General features: G+C 39.4%; 2 protein-coding genes and 1 long non-coding RNA gene across 5 annotated transcripts in view; 2 read left to right on the forward strand and 1 right to left on the reverse strand.

The window, feature by feature from the left end:
- The window catches only part of LOC111269729 (matrix metalloproteinase-14), a 28,347-nt gene extending 23,590 nt beyond the window's left edge, over positions 1-4,757 (forward strand). For 2 of the 3 annotated variants that reach the window (XM_086972193.1, XM_022849545.2), the window contains exons 6-11: positions 181-351; positions 850-1,035; positions 1,318-1,487; positions 1,661-1,837; positions 2,032-2,113; positions 2,482-4,757. In XM_086972193.1, the coding sequence (XP_086828319.1) occupies positions 181-351; positions 850-1,035; positions 1,318-1,487; positions 1,661-1,837; positions 2,032-2,113; positions 2,482-2,702 (1,007 nt within the window). In that variant the 3' untranslated portion in view covers positions 2,703-4,757. The remainder of the gene's footprint in view (positions 1-180; positions 352-849; positions 1,036-1,317; positions 1,488-1,660; positions 1,838-2,031; positions 2,114-2,481) is intronic. The other variant, XR_002685897.2, reaches the window with a different exon arrangement.
- Positions 304-2,623, reverse strand: LOC147753866 (uncharacterized). Its single transcript, XR_015314670.1, has 3 exons — positions 2,493-2,623; positions 801-978; positions 304-421 (listed from the first exon to the last, which is right to left on the reverse strand). It is a non-coding gene; the product is annotated as an uncharacterized LOC147753866 (long non-coding RNA).
- An 8,083-nt stretch (positions 4,758-12,840) lies between the features above and the next one.
- Positions 12,841-27,867, forward strand: part of Rsod (superoxide dismutase family protein Rsod) — a 63,357-nt gene continuing 48,330 nt past the window's right edge. The window contains exon 1 of the mRNA XM_022849489.2: positions 12,841-13,420. Coding sequence (XP_022705224.1) covers positions 13,375-13,420 — 46 coding nt within the window. The 5' untranslated portion in view covers positions 12,841-13,374. The remainder of the gene's footprint in view (positions 13,421-27,867) is intronic.

A 27,867-nucleotide genomic window follows, 5' to 3' on the forward strand; every position in this document is an offset into this window, starting at 1 on the left:
ATGGTAGAAAATTGAATAAACACCTTATAAATAGGAGAGCTTCCTTCAGTAACAGAATCGAAATGAAAACACACGTTCATTGAGCTCTAACTACCGTTTATATTTTTCAAAATTGTCCTTTCGCTAGACTACCTTCAAAGACAATGTTACCATGCATGTTCTAATTCTGGTTTTGTTTAGGGGTGGAACTGTTTGTTGCCGGTGCCCATGAGTTCGGCCATTCGATGGGTTTGGCTCACGTATCTGAGCCTTCATCGCTTATGTACCCTTGGTACCAGGATAGTCCACACTTCACGGAGAATTCGTTTGTACTACCTCAAGATGATATCCAAGGCATACAGCATCTATACGGTATGACGGCAACAGACTTACCTAAGCGACGCATGCTAGGTATTTTTATTGCCAGTTTCGTTACAAACATCTGTAACATATTTGGGATGATCGCCAGTTAGTCACTGCAGTAATCATAATCGCTTTTAAAATTGAACGGTAAACTACTATTCTCGTACTGCGTTATCTGGTGTTAGGTAATATTATTATTATTGATTTACATGCTAAGCTCATTGGCGAGACAGGTATCGCATATGGTCCTCCTCCTCATCTTCTTGACCCAAGGAATTCTTGTTTATATTTCTGATACTTGAAAATGCAAACCCAAGTCAATTATGCGATGCGTAGCTGAATACGAACGTATGTAGACCAACGCGGTCAATGTCTATTTGCTAGTTTAAGAAAAAAAAACCCAACTGTTTCGATGACCGGCACCTTTATCACAACTCTACTTGATCTAATATCATTACATATATGTTCCATGATGATTTATCTGGCTGGCCTTAATTATTTGTATAGGTCGTCCGGAGCGGGCTGTCGATTCTTCAGCACGTTATTATGTGACAACCCGACGTCCGCTGATGGCAACGACGACGCGACGTGGAGAAGTTTTCATCAGTCCAAGGGAGCAGCCACCGGAACCGTGCGCTGTGGATAGCATTGACGCGATTTCAATCATTCGAGGAGAAACGTTTATTTTTAAAGGTTCGAGATAGCAAAAAGAATCTATTTTTACTTAGGAAAAATATATAATACTTTAACAATTCGAAACTGTTGCTTAAGCACGCTTTATCGATTAATTTCGTCCTCATCTTTACTAGGGATACTACTATTAGTTGAAATATCACCCTTTAAAATAACACTGACGGCCTTTATAGTTCGTGAGCCCTTCGTGAATCGTGATCTCATTACGGCTTTCCTCGAACTAAGGTGATGTCCTTTTTCCGTAACTAGCAAGCTTTATTTAATCATTCATCACTGCTACAGGTAAATACTTCTTTCGTCTAAACAACGACCTTCAGATAATGAGCTCGCACGCATTTGAGGTGAGTCGGCTGTTCCGTGGCTTTCCTACGGAAACTTCGGAGGGACGGGACGTAACTGTTGACGCTGTCTACGAAAATCGTCGCGGAGAAATTCATTTCTTTATCGGACGGGTACGGATGTCTTAAAATAAGTTAAAATTAAAATTACTTATTGTCATACTTCCAGTGGATAGCTTGTCTATGTAAATCGGTTTAACAAAGCGCGGGATAGAGTCTTGCTCTAACTTCAATCGAACGAACTTCAGTCGAAATGTTAAGACTGATTTTGTGTTTCTTCGTTCTAGGAGTTATATGTCTTCCAAGGGCAAACATTGAAGCCCGGTTACCCTCTTCCGATCTCTTCGCTTGGACTCCCTTTGAACATCAGCAAGATCGATGCTGCGTTTATATGGGGCTACAACCAGAAGATCTACTTCTTTCACGAAAACTTGTATTGGCGATTCGATGAATACGATGGAAGGGTAAGTTAATTTTATCGGAACAGAGGCGCGTTGCTACTGCAACTCTGCTTGTCGACTCATTCGCTTTAACAGAAAGGATTGATTGGTCCAGAGCTCAGAGCGAAAATTCCGGTTTCGGCTAGATAAACTATGTGAATGTTGAATTGATCAACTCTATGCATATAGCCCGTACGTTATATAACGTCCTTTCGTAGGTCGAGCCCGACTATCCGCGTCATATACGAAGCTGGGGTGGTGTTCCTCCAAATCTTGATGCTGCCTTTACGTGGACCGATCGTAAGTTTCGAATTTATCATTTAAAAAAGTTTAATGTATTACATTTTGTATTGACAAATACAGTACACAGTCTATTTTATCCGTTTGATTCATGAGATCGAATTGTCCACAAAGCCCCAGATAATGAATATACTGACCATTATTACGACTATGCATGCAAATAATAACAGAAGTCAATAGACGCCCTTACCCGTTTCTTACTCCGATCTGACATAAACAATGTTACTTTTACATCGAATATGGCGTTGAGAAGAGGTATGATTTACTTTGCCAAAATAATATAAGAATGATGTTATCCGCTATCCTATATGCGGACAGTATCCGAAAATTTCGACAGTTTAATTACCGTCTATTTACTTTGCTTATAGAGTCCACGTACTTCTTCAAAGGACGTCGCTTTTGGCGGTTCCACGACAAAAGGATGTCAATCTTCAATGACTCCGGATCGATCGTACAATTTTGGTTCGGCTGCTACGGGCACGCGTACAGTAGAGCCAGCGTAGCTGCATATTTGACAGTATTGCTTGCCGCGCTATTACCCACCGTATTGAATGGTGTCCTGTTCTACGAGTCGTCGACATCTCGGTGACTGGAAGTTTGCCTATGGACAATCGTAAATTCTCAAGATAGTGATTTCGGCTTGGAGCTTATTCTCAATATCGAATTCGTTTTGAGTGCGTATCATTGACTAAACGTGTTCCAACGCGCAGCCCTAAAGAATGATTGCGAGAGCGTAGATTTTCACATGTAGAACCAGAACGTCGTGAGCTCATGCGCGTGGGGTGTGTTTATACCTGTAAATCATATATATATATATATATGGAAAAACGTACAAAGTGAGAAGTATGCTTATCTGCTGTTTTGACCTTTCCAGTGCTTCGTAATTATCTACTGTACTTAGCAAGGCAACGATGCGAGGCTATATAGAAATTTATCATGCAAAAAAGCTACGCGACAAACAGGTAGATAGCTGGATCTGAAGACACACGGCGTTTACATGACTCCATAGTGGGCTGACGGTAAAATATGACTAGATCTTTGACGGGCTTTACAACGTGTTTTACAACTTGCTCTATAGGACACATATTGTAATTCTACATTGGTTGAAATGTGTATTTCTCACATGACGTTTTGGCCAAACGACCCGTTGTTCCTAATATAATTGCATTGAATTATATGATTTCTAAAGTCACGCATTACCTAAGCGTTGTAAAAAATACTTCCGATACGATCCGAACTCTAACGAGTATTTTTGTGGACAAAAACCTTTTTACTACGTGGTTCCTTCTACTGTAAGCATGAGGTCTTATCTTATAACATAGTTAGATTGTGATGTATATGAGAAATAATTTAATGACGATAAGTAATTTTGTTCAGCTCGTAAACTGCCTACCAAATAGATAATTGCATCTATATAATGAATAATAACTTAGGCTATATACAGTTTTAACACAGGTGCTACAGTTACCCTTGCTGAATTTCATTGTGGGGTGCACTATTCTGTGTGAAAACGCACACGGAGACATTCGAAATACTTCTCCGACTTCGCGGATGTCCAGTGTACTATCGTACATGTTTGTACTGTAGACTACAGATATGAAACTGGCCAATTTTTTTCTAAGGGCTGAAGTCTCTGCGCGCCGCTGTCGCCGATTTAAAATTGACTAATGACATATGGCAATTGTGCAAACAGATTTCCATCAAGATCTCTAACAGTGCGCACCTATCAGCACATAAACGTAGATTTCTAAAATGCGAAAGCATTTGTCCGAGACGCTGTCAAAGCGACCAGTAATAAGATATATTGACGAAACACAAGGCTTAACAAAAAAAAAAGAAAAAAAAAAAAAAGAGTAAATCTGAGATTTTCAGCGAGGAGAAACCTAACACGCTGCTTCAAACGGCTATTCCTCTATCCAAATAAATTCAAGTGTAAATTCAAAATAACCGCTGTAGGTTTCCGCTCTCGACTGATCACCGTGCCAGTGGCTTTAGGCTAAGTTAACATACGTATAAATGTTTACTAAGATAGGAGGTATAAGCGTGAAATGACGTAGATGAAGTACGCCGTGTTCGATAGCCAAGAAATAAATAACTCACTGTCAGCTTATCTACATGTCACCGTACGAGTACGCTGTTGCCGCCATGTCTGCCTGTGAAACTAAAATGATCATATCATTTCATAATGATTGTATCACATTAAAGTGCTTGAAGCCTGTAACTTTCTAACATGAGTGGAAAGTATTTACTTACACAGATGGACATGGTCAGATATTGTGTCGGGCACAATGTGTACTTGACTGCCTAAGAAATAGGACTAGATAACATGTGATGCTAGGACCGCGTCTCCTGACACAACGACAAACATCAACTGTTGAAATCTCGTAGTGTAATGGGTTCATTTTAAACGCGTCGAAGATGTCCGTTCTGTTGATGACGTGGTGATATAATCCATAATTTTAAAGGACGTGAGAGATTATATTGGAATCTATACAGAAGTAAATAAATCATGTTCCATTGCAAGCAGCGGTAAAATTACAAGAGCAAAAAAATAATATACTATGTTAATAAGATACGCTGATCCTCGGTAATGACTATGATAAACAATGAAGAATCAATAAAACGAAAATGAACGGGAACTAGACACATTTTTGTATTTAAGGCTATAAATCGTGTCCTATATTTTCTAATTTAGATCTTTAGAGAGACAGTTACGCTATACGTACAGCCATGATGCCAGTGGCTAGCTTTAGTCATCAACAATGGAATCACATTGAATTGTTAGCATCGTCCATAATCAGAATAGTTCAATTGCAACGGTAAGCCTAGGAGAACACTGAAGTTGAACATTCGGCCTCAGCCAAAAATTTCACTGAATTTAAATTAATTACTTTGTAATAGCGCTATATTGATTATACACCTATTGCATCCTAAATTACTCCATATTGCTTGGCCTATTTTGGTTATGCTAGAGGCTGACTGGGAAATCGTTTAGTAATTCTAAATACAGAGCTATCTCTTGATCGTCGTCGTCGGAAGGCTGCGAAGCGGCAGATTGGTATGGCTTGCTGTCCGTCAATTTTTCTGTAAACAATATTTGAATCTAAACAAAATATATTTGAATATAAGCTACAGATTACCCAGGAAATTATATTTCCTGAATACTGACAGAGAAAGCTCCGTTGCTAAAATAAGATACATATAAATAGTAAGAGGATTTAGCAAAACGAGGCCAATATTAATCTCACGTAACGAAAGCACGCATCGCTCTTTCTGACTGTTTTGTTATCTCTCATACCAATTTTAAGTTCGTCTGCGATATACAAAAAATGGATTTCACTTTGAATGGAAGCGTTACAGATTAGTGTACAGATCTGGATATAATCCGATACGTCTATTGGATCCAGTTAGCGATAGAACATTTGAAGGGAACAGCAGAACAAGACAGTGATCACGATAAATAAGTAGACTCAGGAACTGCGTCTCCTATAGGTGTCTGTTCCTCAAAAATCGATCTGCTCAAGGCTCGTATCGATTTGTAACCTAGTATAAAGGTACAGAGCAATCCGTTCGGGCTTGTTGTGCTTCGTGAAATATTCGTACAAACCAGGCCCAATTCAACAATGAGTCAGTCAGTCTCAATCGGTGACACGAGAATCGACACTACGCGTTATCACTGTTTTATCAGCTTGAAAAAATTAGAATACCATCTAAATACGACATGTTACTGCATTTTTACAATGATTTTGCTCCACCTTACCGAGGTGTGCATTTCTTACCCCTTTGAACCTTTTGGCCGTTTTGAGCTCGCGCATTTTTAGGGGTTTTTAACCTTCTATAAGTCCAAACTGTAATACTGGTAATATTTTTTGTATATAGTGCATTCTGGCAAATTTACGTTTACGAATAGCGCTTGATGCTATACACTATTAAAATGTATTTCCTGATTTAAGAAGGTTAAAGAACATCAAGCTGAAGCTGTAAAAAGTTATGATACTGAATAGCCATTAATGCCAGGAATTACTTTTCCCGCACGTGCAAAAAGCTCGTGCATATATATAATCGAGATGAACGAAGCTAAAGAAATATTGCCTTTCGCGAATGAGCACCGAGATTATGGCGTTTGTAAATGTAAGCAGTACCTGGAAGAGCCGTCGTAGAGATGAAACAAAACATTGCACATCGGCTAGATCGGACAACAGAAGGTGTAATGAACGCAATAGTTTTTAACCACATATTTGCCGAAGGAAAGATGCCAAGAAGCTGGCAGAAGCGAAGAGTATTTCTATTTAATAAACACAGAAGTAAACAATGGTAATTGAAAAACGGAATACCGATTACGATAACACCTACAATATACCAAAGCAAAGCTTGAAAAAAAAATAAGAAAATACCCGATGACATTTGCTGATGATAGCATCATCGATCTACAGTTTTTTTTTTATCTTTCTCGAATTTAAAGTGATGTTCCCCCCATTTGTACTTCCTAGTAAGCAAAATCTATGTTGAATAAATGACTGTGACTCTATCGGCTTGAAGCTTCGACAAAACACGACACGAACATTACGCGTAGCTACAATGCCGTGTCATGAATGGCCTATCAATACAGAAACACGTACACACACACACACACACACATATATATATATATTATATATGGACTGGTGCGTCCAGAATAGATACACTTCTGTAAATGTAATTCTGTTCATTTATACTTTCCTAAAGGGGATCATTACATTTAACATCTTTTAGCATAAACGAAAAGATATTCGATTGTTCCCTCTTTTTTTTTTGTAGCGATCCGTTCCAGGTACGAGTACAATACAAAAAAGACCAAATTATTCCACGAATACGACGACGATATGTGCATAAGAACGTACATTCGGAAGAGGAGGGGACGCCGTCAGCCTGAATACTGAGAAGGTTTTAATAGAATATGGAAGGAAACGCTCGATTGAAAGTACTCGGTAAGTTTTAATGATAAATCAAAAGAAATAGAAGATGTAACGCGTTAAAGAAAGGCGGAACAAAATCAACTGAAGCCGCTGATTCCATGGCGAAAAACCGACAACATCTGCCAAACTGGTCAACCAGAAGGGTCCCAAGTAAACACAGCATATAGATGGCATACTATTAAAACGTCTAGCTGAACAGCGTCGTTGAGTACTAAGTGTACGTTGAGTACAATTCTAGCACCGTCAGTAGCATTACAAATTACTGTATACGATTAAAGCAGGGGTTTTATTGAGATCAGTCCTCTGGCTTTTCGTTTTAAGTTCAAGTCTGCTTTTGGTGCTGAATTATGTAAAACCTTTCAGATTCTGTGTTTTTTTTTCTTTTTTTTTCTTTTTTTTTTTTTATCAACGATTTACATAACAGCTTTTTTGTTCCGTAAGTTGTTGAAGAATTTCACCCAAAACCTTAGGCCTTAAAGGCAATATTTGTTTATCGAAGAAAAGACCTAGAATCCAGGATAGTCTACGCGATTGCTTAATTCATTATAGATCTTGTTCGTACAACAGCTTTGATACCCCTCTTTTTTTTTCAATTTCCTTAAATATTTTTGTACACAAAGTAGAAAAACCTTAGCGTCTGCCGAGCTCATTTGAGGTGATTTTAGACTCAGTCAAAACTTGTCCGCTTCACTTTAAAGCATCAGACTTAGATTTTGAATATGGAGCCATGATCAGTCCGAAATAAACGCATCTTACAATATTTGATTTTTTTCTATGTGATTGCTTCCTTCATGTCCGCCCTAAAATAATAAAAGTAATATTTGTGACTAGGCACCTGATTATAACCTACCAGAGCAAAAAAGTTAAAAGGTAACCCAGGGTGAACGGGCGAACGGAAAAGCAGAAGTATATGTGATATTCGTAATATTTGTGGCAGGTTAATCTAGAGTTGTACATCAAACTTCTATGAAAATTGCGCATGATTGTCATAGATGGCAATTAAAAAATGTATCAATTTTGTGCAAGCACTACATTTTTCGTTAGTCCTAATCAGCATTTAACCATCGCAAAAGGTACCACCATCGTCATTGTGGGGATTTGAGTCTTTGTAATCCTTCGAATTCATGTGATTTTTTTTTTAATTTATGTGAATAACTTGAGGCTTTATCAAGTAATCGTACGGTCAATTCTGCTGTGGCATTGTCGTATAGTAAACGGGGCTTACGAGGACGGGCCGAATCGTTATTTGTCTACACTTATTACCGGTTTTGTTAGGTTTAATTGTTAGTCCTTTTTCTTCCGACTTCAGTTAGCTTTTGTTTCTCTTGCGAATTGTCTCTGACGTCGCGGCATTTGTCTACGGTCGTTGATGTGTTGGCGAACTTTTTTCGTTTGTCGAACCTTTTACCTTTATCCCCCCGTTTTACCCCTGTCCGGTAACTTTACAAACATAGTATGATCGAGACGGAACCGAATCGCTTGCTGAATTAATATTGTTGCTATAATATTACTTGGTAATCGTTTGCCTAATTTCGACATTACTACAATTCACAGTTTGCATGATTGTGGAGCTGACAATTGTCTTTTATCGTGTTTAATTTTCATCGTGACTTTATAACATATATATAATGATTCAACTTAATTCCCATCGATTTCATTTAACGTCTGTAGTTCAGCCGTCCGGTTCTATACGTTGCCGTAATGTTCCAAAACGGCAAGTCATTCTTACATCACTCGTACGGTACACGTTTGCCATCGAATGTAAAGGCGATTATATATGAGGCAACGGAGTAAACAAAAAGAGACAACATTTACGACTAAGTCGTTCTATCGTATCCAATTTCTGGATCGTTAAGGATCTGTGATGTAAATATTAATCTTCACATGAAGGTTTAATTCACCAACAGATAGGAAATTAGCAGGCGAACGGCAACAAACAAAGCTGATGATATAGACACACTGATCCGACACGATATCTCACATAGTGTCAACATAAAATCAATCAAGTCTAAATAATAATAACAAGCGCTTTCAAACGAATCGAAACATTGGCTAGTTATTATTATTATCTACATGGTAGGCCTTGCGAGTTATTAACTTGCTAGCTTATAAGCTTAAATCATTTTGGTCTTCCCTAATACTTACCGCTGTACACTTTTAACGTAATCTGTCCAAATATTGGCTACGAGGTTTGGCCCGAAAACAAAGGCAATCATATGTTTATGAAACAATTTGTGCAGTATATTACGAAACTTTCGTAAGCGTCTAAGAAGTCAGTGAACGTTTAATTGTTTGAAAAATCTTTTTTCTGATTTATTTTAGGTGTTTATTTTTATTTTCTTTTTTTAATATAGAGAAGGGAGGCTCAATATGGGTCAAAACTTGCTTAACGCTATTGAAAACGACCGGTTCCACAGGAAAGGGAAAATCTACCACTAAACTCAGTGAAGACTTTTTCCATTGTGTGGCCTAAATCACTACCACTCATTCACTTTAAAAGAATGTCAATTAAATATATCACTTAACCCAACCGGATGAAACCATGTGACGCGGAGGTGAGACCAGATGAGCAGCTAATGGCGTCGCGCAAAGAAGTCAAAGTTAGGAGACGAATATCTTTATAAAATGGGCTATTACTCCGACTAGTAAAGACGATACTTTGTAACATTTTACTGTCAAACATAAATGTAGACGAAGTTCTGTGTAGCCAGGTCATTAATTGGCGCATCTATAAATTGTCATGGTGACTTTTGGTGCTCTGTTATGCCGATAAAATTTCATTCAAAAGCAATCATATGTAGTACGTTGTTGGCAGCAACGACATGTAGTTCAAAAGGTGCAAAAATAGATTCCTTGGCTTTAACTGACATATGTACGCATATACGCGTTTCTCTTTTCAAATTCTCTGTAGAATTAGCATCGACGGCATCCTGCTTCATAGATGCCCAAAACTGCAATAAAACCCAATCGCCCCACCTCAACCTGATTTATATAACTCTTTGGGCGATCAAGTAACGTAAATCGATATGGTAACTTTCATCGAACGGGACTTGCCTTTAGTTTACCTTTAGAAACTTTTTTTCAGCACAAGTAAAATCATGATAGAAAAACGAACTGGTTAGTCAATACAGTTCGAAAAAACCTGGATGAAATGCGACAAAAATACTTATTGCCCAATATATATATATACATATGTAATAGGCCAATCAAGTAAGGCCACCTAGAAATTGACGCAGGATATCTCTGCATCCGAGCTCAGTATCGGTAAGTGTCTTTTGTATGTCAAAGCTATGCTTTTCAAGGACAGCATATGTGATGACGTGTTCACTAGAAAGATATTTTCAGTGTAAAAGGCAAGATGCACCGTGTGCTACACAGCATATATAAACATTAAAGCCATCGTGTACTCTTTAGCTACCCGATTTCACCGTTTTCCGTTTCTAATAGATTCAAAGCAATTATCGCTGCTCTCATCTATTCAATGACAGCGACCTTGTTGTGACCACAGATAACGTGTCGCTATCATCAAGGGAAATACAAAGTGGGGATCGGATGTGGCCATTCTAAGCAAGCTACAAAACGATTGTCTCCAACGATTTCTCGGTTGCATTAGAGAGTGTCAGAGCGCTGAGTCACCATGTTTATAACAAGCTACTGACGTCCTACCACAACAAGAAGACGTATACGTCTATCGAATGGACTAAATAGTTTTAACATTGAAATATTGAAGACTGTGGAAGGGTTTTTTTAGGTGAATTGCATTTTGAGATTTCGTATAGTTACTGAACATTTCTATTGGCCTTTTGGCAAAAGATTCCACAAGCCCGTATAGTTTAGCGAATCAAAAATCTGAACAAAATATCGTGATTTCTATTCAGGCTAGAGAATCTCTATTTTTGTTAGTAGGATTATGGAAACAAAACGACAATACAGTGGGGTAATTCAAAAGAAAAATACTGCCTGAGGTACAACAACGGTGTTCAGGCGAAAACTATGTGCTCACGTATGAAAACTCACTGCGCCATACGGCAAAGTGTCCTTAAAGGTGTGTGTCGCTAATGGTGTTAAGGTTCTATCATGGCCTACAAAGTTGCCCGACATGAATCCGCTCGAAAACCTGTAGAATTATGCGAAAAGGCGAATCGGAGGCGACGAAAATATGAAACGTTTCATCATTTAAATAATACGGTACTCGAAGTATGGCAGGATCCAGGCATAACGAAGATGGTACAAAAGTGCATTCGGAGCATATTAAACCAAGGAGCAATGATGATCGTACTTTACTATTGAATACTACTACAAACCACATTAGCTTCAGTAAGTTTACAATAGTTTCTCTAATCCTTCGTCTAGTTTTTCACAAAAAAAAAAACAAAAGTATTTAGTATCGATAAAATTTGACGATGTGTGGGATTTCCAGATGAGCTCAAATAGGCCAGAGGCTTACCTATATTATAGAATTTTAACTGATAACTAAGATTTTTTCACGTCATACTTTCCAGATTAATTTCTATCTCTAACGTTTCTGAATAAAGGTAAATATGTAGTTGCAGAACATAAAATGCGTTGCTTAAATGACAGTTAAATTTCAGCTAATTTCCCATAGAGCTACACATCTTCACTAACACTTAACATGTTATGTAAAGCAACAACAATCCAAATATAGAGCCAGTAACATTTGATAGAACTTGAATCGGTATACTTGTTTCAATGAGATTGCAGTAAGCCTACACCCCCGTCTCCCGCATCAGTTTCGTACGTCCTAGGCTTTAGTTTTTGATTTCACAGTACAGCTTTTTTAAAAAAGTGTTAATAAGGGGACTTCTTTAAGGTTAATTACGGAAAGCTCGCATACACAGATAGTGTAGCTTAACAAGCAAGTAACCGAAAACTGGTAGAATTCTGAAAATGCGTAGCCAAATACCCTCTTTTACCTTAGCCATCTTTCTCGAGAACTAACCTCAGACTTTGGCGCATCCTGGGCACATAGCTAGAGCTTTCAATACCATTACCTTATAAATATATTAGTCATCATCATTTTAGTCCGCTTCTGGCACTGCAGAATTCTCGCTTCCAAATTAATGGTAATAATAAAGTCCAAATAGGGTTAACTAAACGTTTCCTACTCATATGTCGAAACTCATAAATACGTTTTATTGTGAAAATTGTACGCATGTTTGACATGTTTTTATTATTAACAACACTCGTTCAATGAATGTTAATAAGGATCAAAGTCTTTAGCCTACAAAGCTGCAGTTTCTCCGAATGAGTATATACTTTTGCTGGCTTACAGGCACTTAAATGGTTGTGAGTATGGAGTGAATACGATTTTATTGTTGTTATTTTCGCTTCCTTGGTTCGACCCCGAAGATAATCCCCGAGGCCTAATAGCAAATATATCTCTGTCATAATCATGTCAAATGTCAAATACATAATGGCACTTTAGCGTATGTCCTTGTTTCGAGAACCTACCAGAAGTGCACGAGTTGATAAGTTAAGACAAAGTATTCATAAAAGGCACAATTTTTAGCTAAGGTTTCAAAGTTGCCGACTAGGTCTTGAAGATTCTATCATCGTAGAAATGTGGCGGTTATATCGCGCGTTTCTTTCGGATCTAGTGGAATCATTGCGCACACGGTGCGAGCCCAAGTGGCGGAAATGATGAAGACAGAATGAAAGTGGAAAGGGTCTGTTTCGCATGGTACTGTCTTCGTTAGCAGGGGCGCTGTGGTCGCCATCTGGGACCGCCGCCATTGTCAAGCACGCCTTGACTTCGCCCAACTTCAGCTGGTGGTTGGGCGAACGGAGACAAGATGAAGACAGGCTGGTTTGGTGTTTTACCCACAGAGTGTTCTCGGCCACTGTGAAGTTCGTATCGGGCTACAGCCACCGTATACTTCACCGGCTTTCATAAAGGGTTTGATACTCATCTAATCACAGTATCGATATCGACCAGCTAATGGTCGGTGAGGAAACAGAGTCAAGCTGTTCCTCCTGTATTCTTCAGTGACCGTACCACAGTTAAGCAGGTTGTGACAATACTTTAGCAGTTCTTGAAGCCAAACAAAACCTGCGTTATTGTCGCTTATGAATTTGGATTACTTTGTGTGGTTGTTATGAGGCGACATTAAAATGACTGGATTTCGATCAGCAATAAACAAATGAGTTTGTATTCACAAATATTCGGTGTCTCGTCTATGTGAAATCGACCTTCTTGAAGAAAACGACTCCTTGTAAAGTGTCTTCGTGTGTCTGTGGAGACAGTGACCAGTTCAGTTCGGAGTGCACAAATACCATAAACTAAATATGGCAGCACCATCTAGGTACTCGCTTCACCTCTCGTCTAGATCAGGTACGCGTGTTTGATTATACTTCAATCATTTATTGAATGACGAGTGAAAAAAGGCGCGCAAAAGTGAAGCTTCCTCAAGGTATCGTTCAATATACTACAACAAGCTCGAGATCGTTGCCTTCAAATGCCATCATCAAGTACAGTAAAGTGAAACGTAAACCAATATTTCCCTCAGAAAACTTTCCAGAAGCCCATGTTGATATCTAGCTTGAACGTTCTGCCTCCATCCATAAATCTGACGCTATTACGACACATACTAACAAGCGAGCATATGCAACCAGCATAACGTAACTAGTGACGCCCTGTCAAAAAAATGGATTTGCTTTTTGTGTTAGTACGGACCGCTCTCGCAACGCGCGCTGCTTGCATAAACAAAGTCATGGAGCGACTCCCCTATATTTCGGATCATCAAGTAACGGTGACCAATTTTGGCGCCAACATTCAAGACTCGCTCCTGGCGTGCTGGATATCTGTCTGGATACCTACTGGTTCATTGGAATATTTTTGTTTGGAACTTAACGTAGTGTCAGTGCTTGGGTAATATGTAGTCACACAGGCAGTATTATTCCTCATTACTTTGCTACCTAGCCACTGAAAGGAAGAAACTGCAATGGGAGAAAGCATATTTCACAATTTAATTTTGAGCATCATTGCAGGGTAATCATTGCAGATATCATAGATTATGTTCTGTGCAGAATTTTTGGAAGCCACTAGTTAACTTTCTGTATTTATCGCTTCTAGCGGTGGCTGTTCCATAATCTTGGTCGCTTAATTTCATAGATATACGCAGTGGTAACACTGAATTTGAATTAGTGTTCTTTGCCGCTTCAATACAATGTTACCGCAGCACTTATAAATATGCTATAAATCTGCTGCTTTTTTACGGGTTGAAACTTGCTATCGTAATCAAGGTCTATCTGAATTGGATCGGAGAAACCAAGAACCAGCTTGAGGATGGCTCGCGTTAGTTTCAATTATATACTCTCCGGGTTTCGAAGCAAGCACCCTGCCCATATAGCGTCTTTTTCAGCAAAGAATAATTTTCTGGAAGATTTTCAAAGGGAAGCCAATAACTCGGGAAAAGTAAAGGATAAAGGCGATATTTCATGTCTTTATGTTCTCGATAAACGTGAGCGGTGGTCTTTGGTTCAAGTCCCGCCAACGACGCGTACTACACAGCCTAGCTAAAGAAAGTTATTTATTGTCACACTAACTGCAAAATGCATATCTTTCTCAATAGTAATAATATTTATAGTTTAAAGTCCTGACTCGAAGACCTTTTATTTTTATTTCGATTTTTGGGTTTAAATTTCAGGTAAAATCTGTGGGAACAGGGGCTACTTTTTGTGTCTGGAACATTCATCCAATTTGCATTGATCAACCATGAAGTTAAATTTCTGTTGTGACGCATGCTAGCTTGAGCAATTCAGCGGTTGTCTCAAATTGAGTACCCGTAGATTGATATAACGTGCACTTGCTAAAAACGATCAAATAGTTTTCGTACAAATAATTTCTTGGCAAAAATACTTAAACGGAAGAAACTGCTTACCAAGGTAGCACTTTACAAAAGCAATTATTTTGTTTTCCATGAGAGGTTCGTTCTGATGTCGAGTCTTTTACACGACGATCAACGTTACACGTTAGAGCAAGAGACAGCGTCTTGCTTCTCTTTTCTTCTTTTTGAAAAAAAATTTTGCAAGTGGCATGTAGTCGTATTGCAGCATTTCCGATTGGAATTTTCGAATGCTAGCATATATATGAATTTTGTTGGAGCGGATACCAACCAACTTACTTAGGGTTCGTAATGGCTAGAACCCACAATTTTTAATAACGTAATTACTACTCCAGTCCCTATATCATGCTTTACAAAGCCCTTTTGCGTCCTGCGTCACAGAAGTTTACTCGACTCTCGTGATGCTCCTCGTGAGGTGGTCCGCTTTGAGACACCCTAGTGTTTAGCTTCGTGGGGACAATGGTTAGACGTCGGCTTTCTGTTTAATAATGAAATCTATATTATATAACTCCTCGTACGTTCACCGTCATCCCAGAAACAAGAAAGCCATGCTCAACTTCGAAACGAAAGTATTCCCAATTTTACGTCCGGTTACCGTTAGATACGCAGTTTTAAATCTAAATCTGTCTATTCATGCCCAGGTTCGAACCTAGACCACAAGGTGTTCCTAAAATTAACAGGTAAATACGTTACCCGGGAAAAATTTTAGTAGCCTAGCGACTGCACGATTACGACAACCGGCCACCGCAACCTGGAGTTATTACGTTTCATTCAACGCTACTCAGGCTATCTATTATTCCTTTTATGATCTAATGACACCTATCGTCTTATTATAAGTATCTATTTCAAATATTCAGATATGTTAAGGTAATGAACTGATGGAAACTCACGAATGCATACGTAGGTAAGCGTAGTGTATTAGCGCAAATAACAAGGCTTGAACTTCAACGTTTATGATGATTAACTGATGGTTTTGATTCAGACGTTAAATTTAAGCTAATAAAAAAGCTGGCATCGTTTTTCGTCGATAAAGTGTCCTGATCATGCGCTTCAGGTGTGTATTTTTAAGATCTTCGGTATGTTATAATGGGGACACATGGGAGCACCTGATCCGCCGAAGTTCTAGTCCGTGATCAGACAGAATCGTAATGGGTACCTCTGTTGGGTCATTACGAGTCTTTTACCTAAGTAAAGAAGAAAACATACATGACAATGCCCGTAAACTGAGCCACTATATATACGGAACTAATTTTAATAAATAGATAATCATCTTTTTAAACCTCAGTTTGTTAGGTCGTCAATCTACGTAGCTTATTGTGTAAGGAAAGCAGTAAAAAAAAACGCTACTTGCTTTCCCTGAGTTACGTTCGGCAAGTATTGTTCACTTGTACGATAATGCTACAATGCTCAGTAACTAGAGTTGTCTTTGACATTTCTGCTGTTCCGTATACATTGTGTACACACAGTATAAATGTATTGGTTGCCGTAAAACGATATTCCAGTACATCGCTGTCGCGGTCAGCTAGAAGTTGAATAGTGCTTGAGCTTCAGCGGTGACAATGTCGGTTTTAAACGATCTAGGCTCGTCGACTGCCGCCACGGGCTCGTCGCTGATAGTGCGACACGTGGACACGTACCATATGCACGTGTTCAAACGGGCACAGAACAGCTGCAGAAGTAGGGTTCACAGCAGGTGCAGTAGACCAGACACAGGAGGAACCTTGCAGGTTTGCCATTGGCGTCTGTTCTGGATACGACGTCATGATGAGTGCACTCTGTGCTACATATAGTTAAGCCTTCATGAAACTAGCATCCAGTTGGAGCCCTCGTTGGTTTGTTGATTAGCTATTATGTCATCAAGCTTGTTATTTCCTTAACGTCCACCCGATTTGTAAGCTAGCTCTGAATTTCTGTTATAGTCGATTTTTACGCATTAGAACGTTGGTCTTGGAGAAATTCTATGTTGCCCTTCTTATTAGTTAGTCGAAGAACTACTGTACTAGAGTGTATCAGAGCGACCCTTAAGTGATTCTGTAATTGGTAAAAGGCTTTGTCTCTGATTTTCGATCGACTTCAATGGTTTCATGAAGATTTATGTAGATTACAAATAGCTTGACAATCGCATGAAGGCTACTGACAACAAAAAGCTAACACTGAAGTCGTTAACACAGCCAATAAATTATGATACTATATGAAGTAATGATTATATTTTTTGAATTCAAGGAAGGTGCCTTCGAAGTGAAGTACAACAACAACGACATACACAACACTATTACAGTTTGTCAAAACTGGTATTTATCATGTTGGGAAGTTTAATATATTCGCAGCATAATTAGTTTGCACCCCGAAACAAATTATGCATTTTCTAAGAATGGGCTTTTTGAAGTTTTTTTTTTTTTTTTACTAAAAGTATCGTTTTGCTGTTGAGTAGAAGTAATTGAATGTTAATGTAAGGATACATTCAATGATTATTCACAAACAAATAGCTGCTTATGTAAGATAGCAGATGTCCCTGGAGGTACTTGGGAACAGATTTGATGCTCTTGCCTCAAGAGCTAGCGCTTTGATCGGCGAGGCATCTGAAGTGAGCGCTAATGGAGTGTTGGATCTGCGCGTTCCCTTTTCCACCTTTGCTTTCAACCGTTAACGATCAACAAATCGTATCCCGATGACTTCAGCTGAATGAACGACACGGCAAGTCGATTTTTGCTGTCTGAGGAAGTCGATGACACTGCAGCAGCTCCGCAAGTTGTTGATTTGGCTATATTGCGCATGAACTATGCTAGAAAGGGAAGTTGGAAATTTAAATAGAATAAATCGACTGCCCGCGCTCAGTTAACAATAAGTTAGATGAAGGGATGCCGTAAAACACGGTCAAAGCTAAGAAATCAATTTTATAAAGTAGCGCTTTTTTCATAAACGTCCGCACAAGTTTAGATGCATGACTATTTGACAATATTGTATTTATACCGATGACAATGATGGGAAACCTGCCGCTCGTTTCTTACCAATTTGTCGAGCCGGTATTGCCTTGACTTTCGCCTTTCGAATGGCCACAGTCAACGAATGAATATCAGAACAGGCATTTTTCAAGCAATAAGAATGGTTAGGCCGTTATTACAATGTTTTCAATGTTGTTTTCAATATTTCCGCATTTGACTGCTGCCCAATGGCTTGTGCCGCCCAGCAGTACAATGGATTTTTTGCTTGCAGATTCAGTAATCTGGAATAGAGGATGAGGCCATTCCCGACAAATTGTCAGACTGTTGAATACTAGTTTAAATTGAATTCATTCATATCCGGGTTTGCGAATTTGTTTTAATATGTGCTGGCTCACGTATCGATGCCGAAAAGTTGATGCCCTTGCTAAACGTTTTCTATTAGTCTTTAGGATAAGGAATTTTAGGCTCCTCAAGGTCAGATCCTGCGATCAAGAAGGCCATGTTACAAATTCTGAGACAGCGCGAACGCTGCTTCGATGTGATAAGATTACGTTTCCGGTATTGGAAGCCAGCGGTGTCTAGAAACTTGTAGTGTATTTGTCGTTTATTTGTAGGTTAACATGTCTGATACAATCTTTATTAGTAAAATTGTTCCCATCAACTCTAATAACGACGATTCATCATTTTAATAAGCCGTAATTGAGTCGTAGTGGCTAGCGGCAGTCCTTACGACTTGTGTCACCCTATGCAGATTATTTGTGCATGGATATCTTCCTGTTACGCGTACTGTTCTCGCTGTCGTATTCTTCTAAAGCTTGTCATTGCAACGTCACCGAACGGTAACTTGCGCTTGACTTACAGGTGTCGCTATTTTTAGCATTTGTATTTGTAAGACACTACTCATGTATCACTCGTCAGAGTCCCATAAATATCAACAGCAAAAACAGAATCAACTGTAGCGGCAACAATGTTCAACAAGTGTTTTCCTTTATCTCTAGGGTCGTCAAATGTATCACTTCCCATGGATTAATGTGACGACAGAGATTGACGGCAAGAGCACGCCGCCTAAGCCAAGCTATTACCTGCGATAGCGGCGTATTAAGCAAGCCACCTTTCTATAAGAATGCAAAGTGGGCAAGTTACGATAGTATTGGCTTCCGTTAAGTGGATTTTGGCTCCAGAGGATAGGGCTCAGTACTATAGAAACGCGGAGTGCTTAAGTTGACAATGCGACAACATGGAAAGAAGTTAAAGCTCAAGTGTGAAAACGCGCGGACGGATGACCAGCAGCTCTCGTTGTTATACGTGACGACAATGGCGGCGATGAAGAAAGTAGGCGCAACTCTTTTGTTGTAAGCTACTTCTTCAGAGTTATTTAATTTCGGCGATATAAAAGTGTGAGCGCCTTTAACTTACCAGCGACCTGCAGCGCATATGTCCATGTGGCTACGATGGGCCTTGGGTCAGAAGCCCGTACCCGAAACCTGAATAGAGCGACGTTGCACTTGAAGTCAGACGCCTCGTAAGAGCGATAGTGGCTCGCAGTTCTTCTAAACATGAGTCTTAGAAATCTTAAGTGCGTGTGATTCACTTTGCTATTTGTTCCTAGGAGCTCAACAAAACCCAACATGGCGCTTCGTACTCCCAAAGATAACTGAAACTTGGGCTAGTGGGCCTCAGCGTCAAATAATATTAATGGTGTAAGATTATATAAATAAAAAATAAAACTGTTAGACGCGGGTAATGTACTATAACTCGCTCGGTCCATAGGCTTCAAATATTTTTTAACCCCATACGTTGCCGCCGCGGTGAAACGAATTTTGGTCAAGAATTACAATACCGCCAAAAACACGGAATGCATGTAGGTCGTACATGAAGTCAACGTCGTCCGAATCAAAGACACCGTCCCTGAACTCATCACCTTGAAACATGGAAGACGACACAAAAACAGAACGGAAGCAAGTCATCAATTCATATTAACGTCTATAAGTGTTCACTGAAAGTAATCGATTCCTCATATTTCGAGTGCACACAGTTTTATCGGTACATAATGTTATCGTTACTGTTCGTTTTTGATAAAACTTCAAACACTGCGCTGGGGGACCATGAAGCTCGTGGAACAATAGAGGTGGCTCGCATTTCGCGCTGACGCTCCCCAATGTACAAATTCAGAAAGAAAATGAATTCTAAGCTTACAGAAATATCAGAAATACAATGGTAAAAGTACTTACTTGGCAAATCTTCAACGGACATGGTCGTTTAGGAACTCTCAGTAAAGGGCTAACTGTTTTCACGCCCATATCAGGCACGCAAGGGCTAGCTAAGGGAAGACTTGAAAATTTGGATGCAGATATGAATGACCACAACTCCTCTGTCCTATTACCATACCCATTCTAGTAATGACGTGATGGTGCTATGTTAATCTGTATGCCTGCTAAACGAAAAAACATAGGGATGGTCCATATTAGTTATATCTAATTGGTGGAAAGACGCATATTGATCCTACGGAAAAACTATATAAGAACGGCTGTGATGAGAATATAAGTATAGTTTGTTTTTTTTATGGTGTTTGTTTCATTTCGTTTGCATTGAATTATCTTCACTAATTGGCTATTGAACAACGTTCTGCCGACATGCCGAAGGCAGCCGAATGTCGAGTATAGAAAAGTTTTCTTTGTATTCATAGCAGCTAATGTATATAATTGACAAAATGAAATACTAATAGTCAGTTATCAAATAGAGCGTCAACTCTGGCGATGTACTAGTTGCTGTATCCACTAAATAATAGCACTTTTGATTTCGTGGTGTTTCTCAAACCGCCTATGAACGTTGGTCAACGGAAGATACGCATATACCTGCGTATATACGTATATAGAGTACTTTCTCTATCTTGACCCGCCGAGTTGCATTGCACTTAAGTATCGTTAGAGGTTTTGTGCTGTCAGACGCTCCTTTGACGCGGCGTAAGCGTATTGAATATAAAATTTCGTTGTATCCCTTTAGCAGTAAAGATCTATCTTGGAACAAATCAGCTGCAAAACACCAAGAAGATGGCATAGAGGAAATTCGATGAACTACCCAAGGGAACTGCCAAACATCGTTGCCTGGGGCAAGCTTAGCAGAAGAGGTCCACTGTTTTATTTTATATAATTTCGAACTCTTAAAAAACCAACGTTTTTTCTTCTAACGGATACGAGGCACACGTTGTGAGCTGTATCCTATTAACTACTGCTTAAACATTTAATTTGCATATATACGTTTACGTTAAATTACCGACTAATTCTCAATCCGGTTTGATTGAAGTTTAAACAATTGTTGATCTTTTTTTTTTTCTTTTTGGAACTGACTCAACGCTACCGCTGCTGCTGATAAATGCAGGTATCTATCTAATCGGCGATCATAATAACGAGGGGGCGGTTACTATAGACGTTAATTCGTGCGCGATGATCAATTATATTATATAGATTATATTAGATTATCTAGAAATGGGGTCTTAGCACTACCGTTGTGCAATGTTTACTACGACACTATAATGATGTGCTACCGGTCGACTCAGGCCAGGTGAACTAGACTCGCACCTCTGACCCTACGTAACGCAGCGTTCCACATTTTTTTTGTTTTATAAGACTTTCGATATTGGACAATGGCTATCTGACTAAGTGCCTTACAAACAAACAAACAGTGAATTAAATCGATACGAGAAACATACCATTCCTATAATTAAATAATTATAGTTGTTTACGGTCTATCGCCATATTGAGAACGTATCATCGTCTAACTACAAAATAAATCTGGCACTAGAAGACTGGCTTGATCACGCAGTCCAAAAAACGATGTCGGATAGATAAGCTAAATGAACTACTATCCTAAACAGTAATAAAATGTGTGAAGTGTTTTCCTGGATCAGAAGGAAAACGTGAAAAGAACTTGAGGATGATTTTCTTCGAGATCTGCATTAACTGCATAGACGCATTTGGGTCAGTCGAAAAATTATATCGCCATTAATAGAAATAATGATAATACGTATAGCTGCGGAAGATGTCTAGAAAGTATTCGTCTGATGTCGTTCACCTCAAAACATGCACAATATGAGAACCATTAATGAGTTGAGGTTATCGTAACTAAGCCTTGTATACTATATATGTTGTTAGGATTACAATTGATTTCTAACTAGGTTGCCTGATTCTTTCGACGTGTATGAAATAGTCGTGTGTCAACCCTGTAGCCCCTATATTGTATAAGACTGTCTGGGTTGTTGTGACACGTATGCACTCGTTGGAAAAAAATTGACTTTTCATGATATACCAGACGACATGGCGTAATAGAAATCGGTCGAGCGGAATTAAATTAGACATACTGATGAGTTTGTTGGATTACTTACGGGTTGATCAATCAAAATTCATATGGATGATTCATGCCCAGGATCACATTTACGGAAAATCTATTAAGCGAAGAATCTATTGCATATAACACGATGCATTAGTGATTCAAAGCTTACACAAGACGTTCTTAATAGTTCAAATATAGAATCCAAGCAACGGCTTCGTCAGTACAAAGGCTTGTCAAATAAATTTTGGCATGTTATGTGTTAGAGTAGAAATTTGCAACGTAATGCAAGTGCAATATGTGTATACATATAAGAAATATATAAACATATATCTCTTGTGATTGTATATACTTATATTTGCAGCTTATATATGAGGCTGAAGTGGAATTAAAAGCTAACATAACCGTTAGTATCAGTTGACAGGTGAACACTGAAGTGATATCGGAGAGAAACATGTATAATGTATGTTCTATGTTTTCGTACATTGCGATATTCGAGGTGTGTTTACAGGTTATGCTGAGTTATGGCTAATATTCACCAGGGTTTTGTTTAGTGGATGTAACTTTTGTTTTTTTATAGTGTACGCATAATCTGGTCTTCTTCCCCACTCCTGCTCCCGAACGTCGGACACGTTCAATCTGTCGAAAACTTCAAGCAATCGTCAGACTCATACAGCGGTCCAGCCCCTGCTGATGCGGGCAGGGATGGTGGAATATGGCTGCCTTTCTCCGTCAAACCATCCTGCAGTGATCGGCCATAGTATCACCCTTAAGTGTTGCTTTCCATTATTCACGATGGCATTCGCTTCATACTGAGCTATTACGAACGAGCCGGTATTCAATAAACATGTGGTCACCTAACGTCTGCCAGTCACTATTATGTTAACATTACGATACGTAGGCTGCATTCCTTTCGTAGAAATGCCTAACGATGAAGTCCATCAACAAGCACGTTAAACCGAATCTTCAACACATTATATTTGCATTGTAGAAATTGTATACCTGCCTGTAGTGACCAAGTGTCAACAGTGACATGAAGGCGGCTATCTGTTGTAGAGCCTATTTTTTTTTTTGAAAATGGGTTCCGTTGATTGTTTGGACGTTTGATGAGTTCGTTGAATTGACTTCTCGGAGCGGGCCAAAACGTTTTTTTCCTGTTAGTGGCCTTGTCCTCTGCGCTTTTACCTGTCCACTTCTATGTAAGTTTGAACGCGGACCTCCTCATTCCTCTACTATTATATTGCTATCGTTATCTTTTATATTGCACTAAATTTTCTGTCTTCTGAGTATTTCAAAGGCGTACGCTGAATCAGCTCTCGTCAGTCGCAAACAATCGGGATATGACTGATTGCCCTCATTTCTCTACTCTGTATTATTAACTATCGTATAATGGTATTCGCCCATATACACTACATATGACTGCCAGGCACAATATATACGTATGTTCCCAATGTGTTTATCGACTGCCCCGGTTGTTTCGTCGTAGTAGAAGAAGCGATTTGACCGTTTAAGGCCTGTCGATGTCCTTATATGTGTCTGTCTATTTAGGTACGTGTTCATTTCCATATCTAGATGTGGTTGTGCGCCAATTTTTTATATCCTGAAAGAAATTGCAATACACTAAGCATAATGTTTGATAGTGTCTATTCACTATTATAGCACTCAATATTTTACTTATTCAGTAATACTTCGTCACCTATACGCAGTCATCGATAAGCAAATTTTTCTTTGAAGATCGTCAGTCTTTGCCGTCTAATAGGGCGGCATATGGCGGCTAAGGTCAAACTTATTAATGGCTTATCCCACGCTGACTCGGCGATTTTTTGCTGTTATTTTGGTACTGGACAGGGTCTTTCGCGTGTAAGCATGGTTCATCGAAATGCATGTAGGGAACATATTGTATAGACCATATGTGCCTACACAAAATTTCGACTATTCAATAAATGTCGTTGGGAACATAACAAAGCTATATTATTACAATGTGATTAAAAGGAGAACAGAAAAAAGTATCTTTTCTGTCGGACCTGTTTGAAATAGAGTAGATGAACAAAGGAGTAGTCTAAAGTTTCAGTGCATTTTCAAATAACACAACGGTTTCGAACTATAAGATGTAGGCACTTTACCTGTGTCCATCATGTCCCATGCGGCTTGCATTTTCGAATGTTCTTTAGGCAAACACCTTTGGTTGAGTATCGATGAAGTGCCCGTGGCCCAGAATGAAATACCAGGTAGTTGTCCCGCACTTTCGGTGAACCATTACCACTTGTTTAGAAATACTGTATATCTTCAATCTATGGGCATAAATACATCTAAATTCGAAACGGTTTAATCATATGTCGAGTTGTAGCTTAAATCATGCTCGCTTAAGGCTAGGGACGTTTGAGGTACAAGTTTACTGTTAAAAGTCACCGATTCTAATTGTTGATGTTTTTCACAGCATGTGATTGTTTAATACTTGCTTCTGCATCCCACAGTTTAACTTATTGCTAAGCCCCTTATTAAAAGACAGTAAAAAAGCTTTATTTAACCGTTGCTCCGCGACGAAGATGTTCGCCATCTGTCTGTTTTTATGATGCCAGTGTCCGTCCTCTTGCCTGTTATTACAGCTGACCTGCACAAATCCAACGCTGTTATGACTGACTCTAACTAAAACCTGCCGTTAGTCATATGTATTAAACGAGCTTTGTTTTTTTTCCAACATCTGTGTACTGGTGACATCGTTATTACACTGCTATATATTAATTGTGTTCATAACTACCCACTGTGTGCCTATATATACAAACGTAGATGGTAGACGTTTATTAACACTGTATACATGGAAATACGGTTGTTCTTTTCATAATTAATTATTGTCATCATATTTGTGTATAACTATCATTTGTAGGCCTACCTCAATTACAGGCATTTGTTCGCAGGAGACAGAGAGTGGCAAAAGGAACCCGAGACCGAATCACGTCAACGAACGGCGCCGAACCAAATAACCTATTAGGGTCAGCTCTCAAGTCAACTGAACCTATTGTCGTTGCGTCTTTTCATTCGATCTTTTGCTTTCCTTTACCTTCGATGTCCACATCGGCGCTTTGAAACAACCACCGGTTAAAAAATGTCTTTTTGGTTTTAAAGGAAGATTTACTTTTCATCTTTTTTCGTTTCTCGGTAGCGTCTCTTCGTATTCCTTTTGAGATTTTCCCTTAAGTTCTTTTTTGCTCCTTTCACTGCGTGTTTATTTCTACACGGGCTTCACGTATCCGGACGCGGTGCGGGGCCTTCGAAAGATGATATTTTCACAGTTGCTGCTAAGGCGCTGCAAAGCACAAAAGTTCAATGGCGTTCTGTCAAACACGCACATCCACATATATATATACATGATGGCAAAGGCAACGCATCGATTCCCCACTTGTTTTGAGGAGGAAGTGTTTTTTTTCTAAGGGAAATAGGAAAACTGTTCTCTCCCTTACGCTAGGCCTAGCTGAACTAGCATCACTGCCAGCGATAGTTAATAGTGCAACTGCATGATTCGTTCGCTTATGCTTTACTGTTTGGGATCCGAGGCGACTTACTACCGCATGGCGGTACTGCCGTTATCGTTGTTGCGGTTAGCGGCTGGTTACGTCAATCAGCATCTCTTTATTATTATTACCACGACCACGTCTATCGTTCGTCTCAGTGCACTTTTTTCTTACCCTATCGGCGCCAAAACGCCACCAACGCGACCAGCGGTCACCAACTGCCGCCGTGACACGAAAAACGACGACCAGCCGCCATTGGAATTACGAAAAAAGATTGACTATATATACGTATATATTAATTCTACTATGATATATTTCTTCTATGATCATACAATGGCAGGTAAACGCCGACAACGACTCCCACTGGGAATAACGAACTTGCAGTTCGATGGACGACGACCAGTTCTAGTGAACTCGTTCCTCGTATGCAACGGCTGAGTGTCTAAGTGGCGCACTGTCGAATCAGCATGGAAGCAATTTCGCATAGAAAAAACTTTTTTAAATAGACCGCTACACTACCATATATATACTTGTCATAGACATGTGTGTGAGCGTGCTAACGATAGGAGGCGATGACGGTTGTGAAGACTCTGATTAAAGTTGAAGTCCAAGATGCAGTCAGTTATCGTCATTTTACACCAGCCACCAGCTGGCGCCGTTACAACAGTTGTGTTCGTTAACGATTTTTTGACTTTATCCATTGACGCTGTATATTGCAGTGCTGTACCTGCTTGACATATTGGCAGGTTCGGCTGGCGTGCGTCTTCGTCTTTGATCTTAACGTGATCAAAACGTGTCTCGCATTAATCTTTAATACATATAACAGTACATATAGTGAGTGCAATACATACAGCAATACGCAAGCGGATTCTAGCGAATCTTCGCGATTCGATATAGCGAAGATTCTTTTAACGGATACCGCAGAAGAACCTATGAATTCTATTGAAGATTGTTTCTGATTATGTTACTAGTTGGCTTATCTCATGACATGATACATAAACTAGTTAGGAAAATGAGAATTGAACAGAATTTAAAAATTCTTTCGGTTGATGTGTCGCCGTCCTCGTACCAGCACTAACATGAAGAAAAGTCCAGAGTTAATCAGCGTAACGTCTTAAGCTAATTCAGGGGGGTAAACGCTAGCAATAGATCCGTTTAGCCTAATCCATTTAGCCCGCCATTTTCAAATCATATTTTAGGCGGACATTTCTAAGACTTCTTCTCACTCTCTGTGTGCTGTGCTCATTGGGCCGCTTACGAAGAAAGAGTTTTCGTGAGTAGAAAGTTGGCTCTAAGCTATAGAAGGGGTAGTAATTCTAATTCTATAAGAATCGATATGAGTCAAGCAAGTTCATTGTCCCGCTTCCTACTACCCTGCAGTTAATGCATTATCGTTTGCCTGCGTTCAACCGTAAAAACCAATTGAGCCAAAGCTAAATGGTAATCGTCTAGACGTATCCAACATACCGTTCGAGATAGACAGATACATGAACAGAAGGAGCTTACGCACCGATACGCAGGTGCACAAGCTTTTGCCGAAGCCGACTTTCTTGACCTGATCTGCGCGTCCGCTTGGTAACAGGGAGGCAGTGTTCGTAATGCCCATTCATATTCTGGTTATTAGTACGCCTTGTAACTCTAAAGCTGTTGTTACTAGAGCTTGCGTGGTCAGTGCTCCGTAGCGTATTCCTTTGATGCGATTATCCATTATAGCAATGGCCACTCACGGATCATCATCTCAGTAGATGAATCACATGCAAGCTGGTATTGACGCGGAATGGCGAACCGTAATAAATAATCTACCTTTCCAAGCATGACGAAAGTGGTTGATCCTGTCAGTTGAATTTGTATATTACTCTAAGTTTAATATTGCGAAAAAAAATACAAGAAAATAGGCAAATTTGTTTACGTCTCACAGGTACCGTACGTCGGGCAAGTGAGACTATTTCCTCTTGTTGCCAACCGATCGAGATGTTTTCAAAATAATCAGTCACTGAGTGACGACAACAGATTTAGAACAAGCGTTGATCAAGTTGCGAGAAACGCGTTACCTGGTTGACCCCTACGGCTGTGGGTCAAACAGCAACTCATTCGGTCTTGGATCTTGCATTCGGTTTCGGGTCCCGGTCGAACATACATGTTTTGAAGGGGCACAAG

This window comes from Varroa jacobsoni, unplaced genomic scaffold, assembly GCF_002532875.2.
Source record: "Varroa jacobsoni isolate VJ856 unplaced genomic scaffold, vjacob_1.0 scaffold_150, whole genome shotgun sequence".
Classification (NCBI taxonomy): domain Eukaryota; kingdom Metazoa; phylum Arthropoda; class Arachnida; order Mesostigmata; family Varroidae; genus Varroa; species Varroa jacobsoni.